At 37.8% G+C, this 15,050-nt stretch overlaps 1 protein-coding gene across 5 annotated transcripts in view; it reads right to left on the bottom strand.

Moving 5' to 3' along the window:
* Positions 1 to 15,050, bottom strand: part of PIGN (phosphatidylinositol glycan anchor biosynthesis class N) — a 142,312-nt gene that overhangs the window by 18,558 nt on the left and 108,704 nt on the right. For all 5 annotated transcript variants that reach the window (XM_084618707.1, XM_084618708.1, XM_084618706.1 and 2 more), the window contains 6 exons: positions 11,968 to 12,076; positions 8,743 to 8,845; positions 7,618 to 7,720; positions 5,328 to 5,414; positions 2,073 to 2,128; positions 1,459 to 1,534 (listed from right to left, as the gene is read on the bottom strand). In XM_084618707.1, coding sequence (XP_084474833.1) covers positions 1,459 to 1,534; positions 2,073 to 2,128; positions 5,328 to 5,414; positions 7,618 to 7,720; positions 8,743 to 8,845; positions 11,968 to 12,076 — 534 coding nt within the window. The remainder of the gene's footprint in view (positions 1 to 1,458; positions 1,535 to 2,072; positions 2,129 to 5,327; positions 5,415 to 7,617; positions 7,721 to 8,742; positions 8,846 to 11,967; positions 12,077 to 15,050) is intronic.

The raw sequence follows: 15,050 nt of genomic DNA, 5'->3' as shown, positions 1-15,050 counted from the left end.
ATTTTTAAAACAGCCTATCAGAACATCACTAATGGTCATGGAAACATTTTCCCCCTTTTCAAATTGCCATTATGGGAAGCTTCATTGTAGCACACGTAAAAAATAAAATACTGGCAAACAAAGGGTGAAAACTCATTTGGCAGAGAATATACTTAGTAAACTGATACAAAATCTATGGCCATGGCCTACCTGAAGTGAAAAACTATGAGGCACCATGCAACTTAATGATTAAAACATATTAATTATCCTTGTTTCAGCTGATCCAGTCTAGCTTTGATGATAAATATTTGAGCAACGCTGTAACACACAGAATTTGCAATATTTTACATGGTAGTTCCTGGAACTTCCAGTGTGAAAGGATGATTTCAGCCCACGCACAAAATGCCTGGATGTGGCAAGTACTGAGCCAAACAAAGAATAAATACTCCACTCACTGTCCTCCAAGAGGACACAACTAAGCCAACCGGCACAACTTAAATAAATAAATAAATAAATTAAAAAAAAAAAAACCCTCTCAAATATGTGCACTGCATTTTCTTTTTTTAGAACTGATCCACACTTCTTTAAGGCTAGAAGTACACAAAGAATCCATCTTTTAAAGACTGAACCTGCCATTTCCCAGCTCCTGCCTTACAGCTGTTGGAAAGTACAGGTTGGGATGCAGATGTGGTCACATCTGGGGCAGAAAGGCAGCTTCAGTTCTGCTAATGGTAAATATTGCCCAGCATCCAGCAGGTTTGGATTCAACAAAGCCCTGGAGCAGACACTGGTTGCTCCTCCAACCAACTTTTCTTCTTGGGAAAAGAGGTGGCGGGGTGAACATATCACTTACTTTAGGCGTAATCTAGCAGCAGGTTGTCTGCACTGCTGTCCCTTAGTGCTGTCTAATGATTTCTGCCCTAGATATCATCAGAGAAGCACTCCTAAACCTTATCTTCAAACAGGGAATGACAGCATGGGCAGGGAAATGGGAAATCCAGTCTTTAAAAGACTGTTTAATTTGTTTATTTTAAAAAATCAGATAAAGTTTGCAAAAATGACAACAGTAAAAAAAAAAAAAATCAATCAAGACATTTCTATTTAATACAATCTAGATGGATGGAGATAATAAAATATATATTTCCCCTGCTTTCATTTGTGTATTATAAACAATGGGAAAACCCTTAATGTTTTAACTTATTTAACAACATCTTTTCAATGCTTAAAATTCCTATTTAAATATAATAAAATATATTTCTCATGAGTCAGTCATGTATTCTGTATACTGAAGTCAAACACCCTTTACAGGTTTTATTTTCAGAAATTCTGTAGAAACAGATAGTTGCAGACAGGATAAAATGGGTTAATGAATCTCAAAAACATATATATTCTGTAAATTGAAAAAGAATTCCTGCATGCATGATGTATTACTCATTAATCCATTCTTTGAGAGAACTGCACAAAGATGCAATCACTAACCTTCCACACCAGCAAGCTTCCCATTATAAATGGATTGAACACAGTCAGGAAGCAATAGACAGAAGCAGGGTCAAAACTAGAGAACCATGAAAATAATAAAATTAAAATTATTAAAATTAAAATAATAAAATAAAAATTATTATCTTTGCAAACAGTATTTTCTATAAAAAAGCAGAACATTTCATTTTTCCTGCTCATGAGACGTTTTAGATTTTGTTCAAAATATGAGCATGAAAGCCACTATTGTTCAAGTACTATTGTCCAAGCCCAAGTACAGTGTTACTTAGAAAAAACAGATACATAGACTTTCTCTATGATTATTTACAGCCCAATTCTTCAAGGTGCAGAGCTCTTCCTCAGGACTGAGTGCTCTCAACGCCGACTAACAACAACTAAAAGTAGGAGTTAAGGCAACTCAGTATCTTGCAGGACTGGTCCTTTACACCAAATACCATAGAAAATAATACTTAAATACAACCACCACTAGATTATTACACTATTCTTATTATTTTGCTTATGTTGGACTGTTTTGTTAGGCGTGTGGTATTTGAGTATTTTTTGCACTGTCTTCTCTTTTGCACTCAATGTCTCTCGACAGCATTAATAAGATTTACCTGTTAACAGAAGCTATATTTCCAGTACCAAAAAAAGCCGTCATGATGAAGAAAACCTAAACATAGCTAAGGAAAATCCAACACAAAAGTTACATAAAAGATCAAATAAAAACAACATGCTGAAAATTTTGTTTTAACTATCTGTCAATCCAGCACTATGAGAATCTCATTTACTATTGTTATAGTTTTACATTACTTTTAAAAGTATGAAATCAGATATCCTTGCCTGACTGATTTTCAGATTCTGACTTTAAGCCAATTCTGATAGAGGGGAGCCCATGTGAAAATCAGGTTAATGACCAGTCTGCCCCAAAACCTGTCTGAGAGACCTAGGGACTCAGCTTTTTTTTTCTTGTTCAACTTGTGGCGTGGATATACTTCTTCATAACAATACAGTCACACATTCAAACATATGCACTTTTGTACACTTTAATGTGAGCGCGGTCCATCTATCAACGTATACACATTTGTCTTTGTCGGAGAATTAGCTGTGGTTGTTGGTCTTAAAAATAAGACTAAATATTGCCAGCCTACCCTCCCACACTCTCATTGTCCAAACAGCACAGCCCATCCATTATCCCATTGCTGCCCCTTATCTGCCCTTCTTCCTTGCTGCACATTCCACAAATATAGAGACAAGAGAAGAGGGGACAAAACCCTGATCTGATGGAATCTGTGTATCTAAAAGGGTCTAAAGCATATTCTTTTCACAAAGGTAAAATCTGGCTGCTATACAACCCCATGGAAGGGGGAGGATGGAAGGCTCCTACCTCCCCTCAGTGGTGAGACCAAGGGCCTATATTAGTCTCTCCTACCTCTTTAATCTGGCCACAGTTCCAGCAACTCCTCCCCCTACTGTGAAGTGGGAAGGTAATGAAAAGGGACTCCTGCCTCCAGAGTTCCCTGGGGGAGAAGGCAGGGGCTGGCATGGCCTCTCCTGACCTTTTCATTCCTGTCATGGAGTATTTAAATATCTCAGTATAAAAAGTTCAATATTAACTATTAAATAGGGTCTTCAAGAATTTGCAAGCAAATTTTTGAAAGGAATATGTGATCACAAATAAAGAAATTCCTAGCATCTACCTCCCAACAGAATCACACTGTTTCAGGTTTAGTAATCTAACAGTCTAACAATACTGTAAAATTCTTCCAGGTCAGATTTATAACAGCTACAATTCTCTAATAAAACAGGAAACAGCCCAATGGGCTGGGTTGCCACCTAATCAAGATGCTAAGCATATGCAATCTGAATCTCCTTCTGGAAGATCAGGCTAACAAAGGCCTAAGGCTCCACAATATAGGCCAACTCTCAAGCCCTAATTGGGAATCTTGGCATGTTCTTTTAATTTAAAATAGTTTCATGGTAGCAATATTACAGTTCAAGTTAAGAAGTCATTTCCTTCTTCACCACTTTATAGTCATTAATATTCCAAACTAAAAAAACCAAAAAACCTTTTGAGCTGAAATTCATTGTACTTGCTCTCAATAAAAAGGTGAACATTTTATTGAAACTGAATAAAATATATTCAGTTCGTTTAGTGTGCCCAAGGAAATACTACATTTGAGCTTTAAAAACTGTTCAATTTTTTTTTTTTTGCTTAATCAAAGAAAAACTGATTTTTAAATTTTCAAATATTGCATGAGGCCAGTGCTAAATACCCCATTAATTTTGCGAAATTTTAAATGTTTTGTTAAGAAATAACAAAGCTGTAAATGAAAAAGATAAGCTTACTGTACAGTAAATAAAGTTGCTTTTAAGGTACCCACCTAAATCATATTCAGGTTCAGGATGCTCTCTGAACCCAGAAAACCATTTGCTCACTCTTTCCTTAGCTCTGATTTTCCTCCAGAAGGACAGCATCTGACCACTTCTGGGCCCCTGAGGTTCTACAACAGTGGCGCTCAAGAGCTGTACACAAGTTATGCATGGGGCGTACCACTGGCAGCGGAGAGGAGGAGCAGCACTGGCCGCCCCACTGCTCCTCAGGTTTGGTCCCGCCAGTCCTCCAGTGTGACAGGGGAGCTGCAGGGCCAAAACAGAGCAGTGTTGTGAGCCCCCCATGCGTGGAGGCCACAATACTCAGTTTTGGCCCCACAGCCCCTTTGTCACAACAGAGGAGCTACAGGGCCAAATCTGAGTGGGCACACCGGGCAATGGGGCCGCCAACACCACCCCTCCTCACCACCAGCTCCCTCACGGTGGCCTGCCCAGACTTGCCCCACTTCCAGCAGCCCATGGCCCTCTCAGAGATAGGAAGTGATACTACATTTTTCAGGTCAAGCTGGAAGGCAGGGGTTGAGCATTTGGTAGCAAGGTGCAGGTTCAGCAGCTGCTGCAGGGATGGCTCCACAGGGATTGATCGTGTGTACAATGGGAAACATTTGTTTTGGGGCACTCCATTCTACGAATTCAAACTTTGTATGCTTTGGGATTTTGGTTCACCCTGCTCAGACTGGTGCCTACTACGAAAGCACTGTGTACTCTGTAGAGCACAAACCAAAAGCTCAGGAGACAGGCTGCCAAACTTGCCAGGTTCCTTCTTATGTTATAAAACGTATGGGAGGTCCTAACTCTCTCTTTCCTCCTCCCTCAGCCCGACCCACTACGATAAACCTATTTCTCCACTGACCCCATGCTAATTCTTCCTAGAAAACCCTCTAATCTTTCTTGTAATTCACAAACTCACTACTCTGGCTGCCAAATCTCCCTTACCTACCCTCAGCCCAGTGACAATCATATCACTCTCTCCCAGCTACCCAGCTTTCATGATAAAGAAAGAGGAAGGGGATTATTAGAAACAATTTAGTTTTAGGAATGTTTAGTGTCTGAAGGATCCAGCCCTATGTTTGCTTATCATCCCATCCACGAGGGTCAACTTGTGTCCTATAATATTTTAATGTTAAATATAAATAAAATATAATATAATATAAAAACAGGAATAATTTTAGCATAACCTTTCTCAAGGGACAAAGAAAGGAGTTCCAGGTGGGCAGTTTGAACCGGCTTGTGCATCAGCAGATCAACCAAAAGATTAGCCTGGTATTTAGAACAAAGGCCTTTAAAAGAAATCCTTCTTTTACAAGAAAAGACCTTCTAAAAATCTTTAAAAGAGGCTGTTTGTGTATAAATTCAGCAGTAACCCAAGCAAGTACAGTACATTCTGAAATTCACCATTGTGCCACTGGCCAATCTTTTCACTGGAAGCTAAATTACTGTGTCATAAGCACTGCTTTCCAAACAAGGCAAAAGGATACAAAGAAAAAAGACCTGCGGATGTCATCCAGGTGGAGTTGCCGAAACTGAGTTATATCAGTAGAGCAGGAGAAGTTGAGAACAGCAAGCTGTGAAGATAGCAAGAAGAAATCAATACATGATGTCAGGTGGTTCACTTTGATACTAAGAATATATTTTAGTGGATTCTGTGAGGAATTAACTCACTTTCCCATCAACAAACAGATCCATTTGTGATGAAGCTTGTAAACTTTTCCTATACTTTAATGGGTCTGCCACAAAGATATTGTATAAGTAGAGTGATCATTAATCAAATGAACCCAGCAGAGCTTCTCATGCTGTCTTTGGTAAGAAACAACTCCCCTACCTTTGGTTTACTATTTTGATCTGTTTTCTTTTCCCCTGCCCCAAGTGGTGGTGTTTTTTTAAAAATACATTTTCACTGCCCACAAAAACAGGTAGATAAAGATCTCCTACTATAAAGACTGCAATTATCCTCAAGGTGAGGTATGGTGTGAATGAGGATACTGAAAGATTCTTCAGCTTCTCTACTCTGCTCTGGACATGACCCCTCTTGACCCCGGGGAGAAATTGTCTTTAGAGTTTAAGACAGCAATGAACTTCTTTTCATTGGAAAAAGCAAAATCCCATGTGGCGGATCTGAAATACAGACCACATATTGCTTAAAAATAGTCTCACATCAGCAGAGACCTGAGTGGATTCCTAAATGCAGGACTTTTTGGCAGACATTAAAGTGGGGCTCTTGAGGTGTAGTGTAGTACAGTACAGCTGTTCTTGTTTTTGTTTGAAGAAGACTAGAAAAATAAAGTGAAAGAATTCTTCTCACTGAAAGCAAGACAAAGGTCACAAAATGTAAAGGAAAAATGATAACGCTACCGAATCACAGCCTCAAACTTACACATATTCTTTTCATTCATAGTCGATTCATATGGTCTCATAAGCAGAACCCAAACCATGCATCTTTCACATTGTGCTGGGATTTCTACTATTTAAGATTTAAGGAAACAGGCCCATGTGATACATATAAGCCTCACCTTGTTAAGTTATGTAAACAAATGACAATATTCATCATTTGCATTTCTAATACAACATTTATTGATACAAGGCAGAGTATCTGAAGTTTTAAAATTGCATCCCTGCAGGTAAAAAAAAAATACAGTAATTGCCAGATCAGCATTTGTGAATGCTTCTGCCTCAATTTTACCCCCTGACTTTTCTCCCTGACTAAGGCATTATTAATCTCTGAAATCTGCTATCCCAGTTTGTAGCTCAACATGGTATCAATATGCCACTGGGTTGACTACATATAAACTACAAAAGCAGTGAAGGCTCAGAACTGTAGCTTCCCCTCTACATAACTCTGGCAAATTCCAAAGCATCCTTGCCATTGATTCTCTATAATTATCATCAATGACTATGGATTCCTGGGAAATAGGGAGGGCATGGTATTATATCTCCTGCCCAGCTCAGAATGGCTGGAGAGCTCTGTAATAGGCATTTTGGTTCTAACCAATTCAAGGGCACAACAGCAGCTTAGACTAAGAGTGGAATCGCGATGTGATCATGGGTTCAGAGCATCACTGACATAATAAATCTCAAAGACAAGGAAATTATATTGATACATAGTGTAAACCCCTTCTGAGGGAAAAATCCAAGAATTTGCTAGCATAAATTCAGTTAGCAGCACCCTGTCTGCCTGATCAGAAATAAAAGACCACACTGATAAGAAAGACAGGCAGGCAGAAATTAAATGACTCTACAGATATTTCCTTTGGGTAATTTCAGAAATCAAATGACTATTTCTTTTCAGCCTCCATCACCAATACTCCTGTGCTAGTCATTTTATTTATTTAGAATTTCCCATCTTTAAAACAGACAGTAACGTTATACTTATCCTGGGAAGGACTTTCACTCCTTATTTTGAATTAGCATTAAACTCAATGGTCCCATCTCTAACCTACAGAATATACTGCTTCAGTCACATTGATTTCCTGTGGTCTTAGAAATAGCTCTAATATGGAATATATCAAATAAAATATTTTATAAATCTCTTTTACATTTTCTTATGAGATGGGCACCTGATATAGGCTTTCCATACTCAAAGAATATGTACTTGAGCTTTGCTACAAACTATTCAACAGAAACTACTAAAGATATTTTTAAGATCTAGTGTGTCTGGAAGAAAAACCATGATGAAACTGAACTACAGCCATCACTGAGCAATCACTTCATACTTTTCTAGTGGAGCAGTTTTTTGATAATAAATCAAGAGTAACTGTCTTGAAATGCTACCTTTGTTTTAAGTGAATCGCCATAGTACTGTAATGCTTCTTTTTCCATGTATATCCAAGCAAACATCAACCCAGACAATACCAGTGGAAAGAGAGCTTCATATCTGAATAAAATGATTAACATAATATTACATATATACATACATACAATCATAAGCATAACGTATTCAATTATACAAATAATGCATGTTCTTTGAGATTGACTCCCTGTTAATCTGAACTATATCATGTCAGAGACCTATAAAATACTTTAATTTTGTCTCAGGGGAATGTGCGGTGGGAATTTAAAGTTGCTGGGGTCGAATGGCTGGAGATCAATCGACGTGCAGTAAGATGGGAGGAAGACGTTAACTTGCTTTGGACAGTTTGTTTTGCAACTTCTATGTTATTATGTTTTTAAATGTATGTCAGGGCTTCAGATGGGCACCCTTTGGTATGGACTTTCTTCAGAAAGAAATTGAAAGAACACAAATAGAAAAACATTTCTCTTCTTTTTAAAGGTTTGGATGGTATCTCTGTTGTTCGCTAAGACTCTAGAATGCTCAAACTGTCTTAAAAGCTACCCTCCACTACCTAGTAACTCTGATCCTTTATAGGTGCAAGTGAGTTTTTGAGCACCCTGAATTGTTGAGATTCCATCTAGGGGTACAAGGACTATTTCTAACTTCAATCCAGAATTGTTTAGAGGATGTGCCACAACTTTCTCTACACTAGAGAAAGTTTAACCACCGTCCTTTTTATAAGGAGGCATGACATTACACGAACGTTGTTTTTTGCTCCTTTGTTTTGTAGTTGTAGGATTTAGGGCTGTCTACACACAAACTTGCAACAAAATAACAAAAGATGTAAATTAAATCCAATTTAGTTATTTCGGTCCAACTTTGTACGTATACACATCCTACAACCCACTGCCTGAGGGGTGTTGGAGATATAAAGTGCATGTAATCTAAGAGAATTATCAGACATTTTATGTAGTTCATTCAAAAGGTAAAAAATGTGGATTTTACTAGGGAACAAACTTTCCATCTTTATAAGAACATTCACAGATTTAGTAACTTTTTCACATTCAACACTTAAATGTTTTATTAGAACAAGATGCTCCAAGCTGTAATTAAAAAGGAAGTACCCTGTGCTGAGGAGCAAGTAGGGTGACATCAAAGAGAGAAGTATGCTAAGCAGTCGCTGGAAGAAAAACGTGGGACTCAGTAATGGCACAAACAAGGATGAGGCTGTAACAAACAGAGAACCATATGTCATTAACACAAGAATAAGAGATGTATTATCCTATTTACACTACAAAGACAAAACGTCACACCTTTCAAATATTATGTATGGAGGTTCAATCCAGATCATATTTGCCCTGGTTTGTTTTCTGGAGTTACTTTTGCTAAATAATTTAAGTAATTTATCATTTAAATTATTTAGTTTTTCTTAACATTTACTAAAGTAACTCTGTATTCTCTATCATATTAATTGTTGAAGATATTGTCAAATTTTGAAAATGCTATTGAAAACATTTTATATATGAAATAATATCAATTTTCAGTGTTGAATGAGCAAAAATTGGAATATTTAAAGAAGCTACTGGTGGCAGATGGGAAACCGTAATGAACAAGCCTCTCCCTTTTTGGGACCTGGGTTAATACCAAAATTATTTCACTAGTGAATCAAGTGACTTTCTTCAACCAAGTGTCGACTTTCAGCTTTGCATCGTCACTTGTGGGATTCTACGCGTAAGGCAGGTTCTGAACAGGAAGAAAGAGCAGGGGCACTGCAGGTCAGGACTGCAGTAAGGAAGTGAGCATGGCACCTGCCCTCATTTTGCCCCTCTCATGTGATTACTCCCATTCATGGTTTTACAATGTTAGGAGAGATTCCTTTCCCTACCATGGATGGTACTGAATGATTACTTGGCAGACTATGGTTTTTATCACATCTCTGAAGCATCAAATCAAGTATTATCACTGATGGTGTGACAATGAGAGTCCAGACACTCCCAAGGGGAGAACTAAAAAATTTAAACCCCAGAATAAGTAGTTACACCAACTGACTGAATACGGTATTATTGTATTATAAAACTATACCAAGTAAGGTCTTTTATGAAAAGCTTGTAATTCGCTGAAGTTAACCGTCATTATGAGATCCATATACAGGTTATGGTTATGAATATATGTGTATATATAGGTTTCAGAGTAACAGCCGTGTTAGTCTGTATTCGCAAAAAGAAAAGGAGTACTTGTGGCACCTTTGAGACTAACCAATTTATTTGAGCATGAGCTTTACGAAAGCTCATGCTCAAATAAATTGGTTAGTCTCTAAGGTGCCACAAGTACTCCTTTTCTTTTTGTATATATATAGAAAATTGTAATTGTGGTGCAACTTCAGCATATGTTGACTGAGACAATTGCTAGGCGCTTGAATCCAGTCTTTTCTGGTTGGGGAGGTAGTTCTTCACTACCTACCTCCCCAACCAGAAGAGACTGGATTCAAGTGCCCAGCCATTGTCCAGCCAAAAAAAAAGCGAAACAAATAGGAACAGCTTGAATCTCAAGGCTTGTCTACACTATCTACGCTGACAGAAGGGCGCCTCCCATTGGCTTACGTAATACACCTCCCTGAGAGGCGGCAGCTAGGTCAATGAAATAATTCTTCCGTCAACGTAGTGTTGCCTACAGAGGGACTTAGGTCAGTTTAACTATGCTGCTCAGAGATGTGGATTATTCACAATATTATGGTTCTGCTGAAATAGTCAACACATCTGTAGTACAGGATATGGAAGAATTTTTGTACAATTAGCTTTACTTTTGTCATATAGCCACCCACTCCACAATCATCATCCTCTAGGCACATGAGCAGAAGCAATTTCTAGCATGTCTTACCTTGTAATTCTAATCATCTACCCTCCTCTACCCAACTCGCTTCCAATTTAAAAATATTGTTCTCTCACTTGCTACTGTGGGTAAAATTCACACACAAAAGGGAAAACTAGCTAAGACTCCAGTCCTGCACTGAGATTGGTGCAGGTGGACCCCAATGACTTCAAAGGTTTTCTTCACTGTTGGTGATTTGCCCACACAAAACTCACAACAGAATTGGGGCCTAATTTACAATACAAGATAAACAGGAGAAAGGATGATAGTATTGTAAAATGCTCAAAAGAAAATTGAAAAGAATGAGAAAAGCATGTTTTCCCTAATAATGTTCAGTTGTACTAATCTTAGGTATTACTGTAGACTATTAGGTACATAATGTTCAGACAGAAGCACGATTGTTAAAATTGAAAGTGTCTCTTTAAGATATAGCAATTCCATCAGTATAAAAATGCATACACCATGTAAAACATCAAGTAACCAGATAACAAAGGTCAAAACACTAGTCATAAACAAAGGTTACATTTTTGGTTTTGAGTTTTAGCAGAAAATTGATATCAAGCCTTAAATGGGATATATTTACTTCTGAAACAAATCCCTACATTCCTAGATTACTATAGTCGTGGATAAAGATAATTTTTGAGTCAGCCTCTACAGAACATCTACAAATGCCTAAAATCCATTGGGAGATTACTACAGAGATTACTTTTATAACAGAAAGACTGATGGTTTCATGTTACTATATTTCACAGTATCAATAAGTACAACTGCTTATGGTAATCATAGGTTCTTAATGTTAGGATCATATGAAAATCCACAGAGTTCTATGCTGTTTGCTCCTTTAATAATGATATTAAGGCTTTAACAGATGTTTAACATATACTACTATCAGACCACAAATATTTTCTGAGGCAGTTTTGAACAGTTCTACCACACACTCACGGATGCACCTAATTGTCTTTGCTGTTATGTTTCAGTAAAAATTGAAACCACAGCTGATGCAAATAATTTTCCTGAAACGACATTGTACCACTTTGCTTTAACTGTTTTGCATGTATACTGTCTTAGATTGCTTTTCCCTGGCTACAAGTATAAAAAAAATAACTAATTAATTTTTAAAAAAGGCATACAGAGCTCTGCAAAACTTTCATAAATAAAAATTACTTATAACTCAAGGTTTTCCAGATTTCATTATGAACTTAAACATGAGCCATTTTTGTAGAACATTTTATTGTTTCATATTTCCCAGAGAAAATGTAACCAATTTTTAAAATAAAAACAGGCCTAGATTTTGAGCAAGAATTACTTTTGAGCTACATAAATTTAAAGTATGGTGTTGTCAAAATTAGTTATAAAATGAAATTTAAAAGACTGTGCAAAATTACATGAAAAAAGTTAGTGCAAAGATCATGGGAAAAAAATCTCTTCTCCTTTTCCTGAAAGTTATCTGTAAACTGGATCTAGATAGAAGGTCTCCTTACCTAGTGTTGTCCAACTAATGATTTGATTAATTACAGGCAGTCCCTGCTTATGATGAAGACTGTTGTGGGTACTGTTCACAACATATGTTGAAAGTGCTATGTTCAGCATCTAAAAGGAAAAAAAAAATCAGACTAATAAAAACAGACAGTTAATCTGGTTAATCTAGTTTAGTTCTCCTAAACTAAATGAAGACTATGTAAACTGTTGTTTCACACTTGCATAACTGCCTCGCCTAGATCAAACCGAATCATTATAAGAAAAGGGAGGAGGGAGCGTATGAGAGCAAGATAGATTTAAATATGAAATATTAAAATAAAGATTTATAACAGAGGTACCTTTTGTGTTCTTATCTTTATAGATCCGAGAAGTACTTACAGTGGATCATCAAGCAAGAGTATTTAGCACATTGTTTTATACTCTGTTCTAATGAGTCCTTAACGTTTGTCCTTACCTCTGCCCTATAAATCTTGGGCTTTCATTCTAATTACAGAAAAAATGGCTCTACTTATCTCTTGCATTCAAAGTCTACTAAGCCATCAGTTTCCCCTGTTGACATTTAGTTTTAGTTGGGTGTATATAAAAAGCTATAAAAGTGGATGGAGGAGTCCTGCCGTGCTGAAGGTGGGATTCATTTTTAATCTACTCCCCCCAAGCACCACCAGCAAACATCAGGATGGGAAATGCAAAGAGAGAAGGAACTACTAGGATACAAGAGGTTAATTTCTTGAACTGTCTATTCTTTAAAGATTGGTGTCCTTTGATTTGCTGTCAGATAGCTATAAAATAACACAAGAAAACTCCTCTATGACCTAACTAAAGATGGCTGTCTTACTTTGGAGCAAGACAACAATGAACCAAAGAAATCATTCCAACTAGAATTTCATTTATTATTATATAGTAGCAATATTGTGGTAGTGCTAAAAGGCAAAATCAGGTTCAGCAACACAGTGCTAGGTGTTTTACAAACAATATGAGATTTAAATGATATTAAGATAAGTGAAAGAGAGACAGGTGACCAGACAGCAAGTGTGAAAAATCGGGACATGGGGGGTGGAAGGTAAAAGGAGGTAGAAGAAATATAAGGAGGTATAAGAAAAAACCAAAAATCAGGATTGTCCCTATAAAATTGGGACATCTGGTCACCCTAAAGAGAGATGCTAATTATTAGGCCACAGTATTGCTTATTGTTCCTTGCCGTATGTACTCTTTGAATATCTGCCATTCACAAGCCATAGACAGTGACATCTAGTGGTAATTGCAAAAATTTCATGCTTCATAATAGGGAATTTTTATGCCCTGATTTTCATAAGTGCAGAACATCTGCAGGACCTATTTACTTTCATCATGTTTAAATCAGGCCATAAGAGTATACAAGAGATATTTCTGCATACATCTGTACCGGCTAGTAATAAGTGGTAGACCTCAAAAGGCTCAGAGGATCATCTCAGTCAAGCATCCATACATTGGAAAACATTTGCAGGATTTAGAGCAGCTTGATAACCTCCCTTCCCTTTAATATTCTTCTTGGAAAATAATTTTGTGCCCTAGGGATCTGGCTGCCTTTCAGCTATGCCCTACTCACTGGTGAAATCAAATCATACCCACTAAGGGATAATCCCCAGAGAGTACACTTCACACCTCTATAGTGACCTGAGCAAGTGAGTAAACCTGCCAAAATGGTGTCAAAGTGGCATCAAAGCTTCTGGGAATACCTAATTCTGGAGACAAAAGAGTTCAGGCTCGTTGCAGCTTTCATTTAAAAAAAAAAAAAAGTTTCCCGCACTTGTGAAGACAACTTTGAAAATGTAAACCCAGAGCTAGAGTTGAAAAGCTTGTCCTTGATTATTCCTAAAGCTCACAGGTTATTCATGATCCCAGCCCCTACAGCTGCTCAGGGCTGGCCTTTGGGGTCTGTGAAAAACACAGCCACAGATCTCAGCTTCTGAGAGGATACCAGACCAATTCAGGGGTAAAGAAGTTAGTACCTGAGCTACTACTATTGGTGCCCCTCCCAGTCAGCAACTGAGGCAGTTTGTCTGCTAAGCAACCAACATGATCTATAGCCACAAGGAAAGAGAATGGTGCAAAAGAAAGCATGGAGTAAGCCTAAGACTGGTAGCTAAGAATTCCTGTGTTCTAAGCCAGCATTGACAATGACTTCTATTGTGGCCTTAATCAAGTCACAGTCTTCGTTAATTTCCCCATCTGTAAAATGATAATAATAAATAGTTTACCCTTTTCACAGGGAATGTGATACCTTCACATCCACATGAAAATCAGGTCTCTTAGGAGCCATAACTGAGCCCCATGTTAGTAACAAATGGACAAAACAGCTTCCTGTACTACACTGGCTTCTGTATACAAATCTGCTGTGACACCTCTGTGATTAATTTAAACTAATGTGCACTCCAGTTAGAGAATTTTAAGAGATTCAGTAAACACTGTATAGTTGGCAAACAATAAGCATCCCACATTTTTTCCCATTCCTGAAGTCTTATGATTATCGATTTTTTAAACACAAAACCGTATTAAAAAAAGACAATAATCTCTATATTGAACAAAGTGCAACTAAAAATGAAATTTATGGTCTAACACCATCAACAGCAAACCCTTGTTTGCAGTTTTTATCCTTATAGGGAGTAATTAGTACTTTATAGCTCAAATGAACAGTGAATTGTGTCAAGCTGGAGAATTAGGTCTAAAACTGAAGTCAATCCAGGAATAGGGCTCAGGAGTCGAACAAAGGGTCTATCTTTGAGAATTATCCTGCTGCCAGAAGGGAAGGAGTGGGCTGACAGCAAGGATGCTGCTGGAGATAAATACATGCTGTCACTGTTTTTACCTACCCTGAGACTCCTGCTGCCAGATTGCAGAAAAGCTGATAGCAGCTTCCCCCAGTGAACCTATTGACATAGGTGGCACCAAGCCTCCACATGGATCTTTCCTGCTGAAGTAGAGAAGTGGGCCACCAAGGCCTGTCTGCCACCCCACCACTCCAAAGATCCTAGCTGACAAAAGGTCGAGCAGTTCACCAGTGGACTCCTTATCCCTCAAAAATCCATGCTGTTTGCAGGCATGGAAG

This window comes from Lepidochelys olivacea (assembly GCF_965140295.1).
Source record: "Lepidochelys olivacea isolate rLepOli2 genome assembly, chromosome: 2".
In the NCBI taxonomy this organism is placed as follows: Eukaryota; Metazoa; Chordata; order Testudines; family Cheloniidae; genus Lepidochelys; species Lepidochelys olivacea.
The sequence above is the reverse complement of the archived record's forward strand: the minus strand, read 5'-3'. Positions and strand labels throughout refer to the sequence as shown.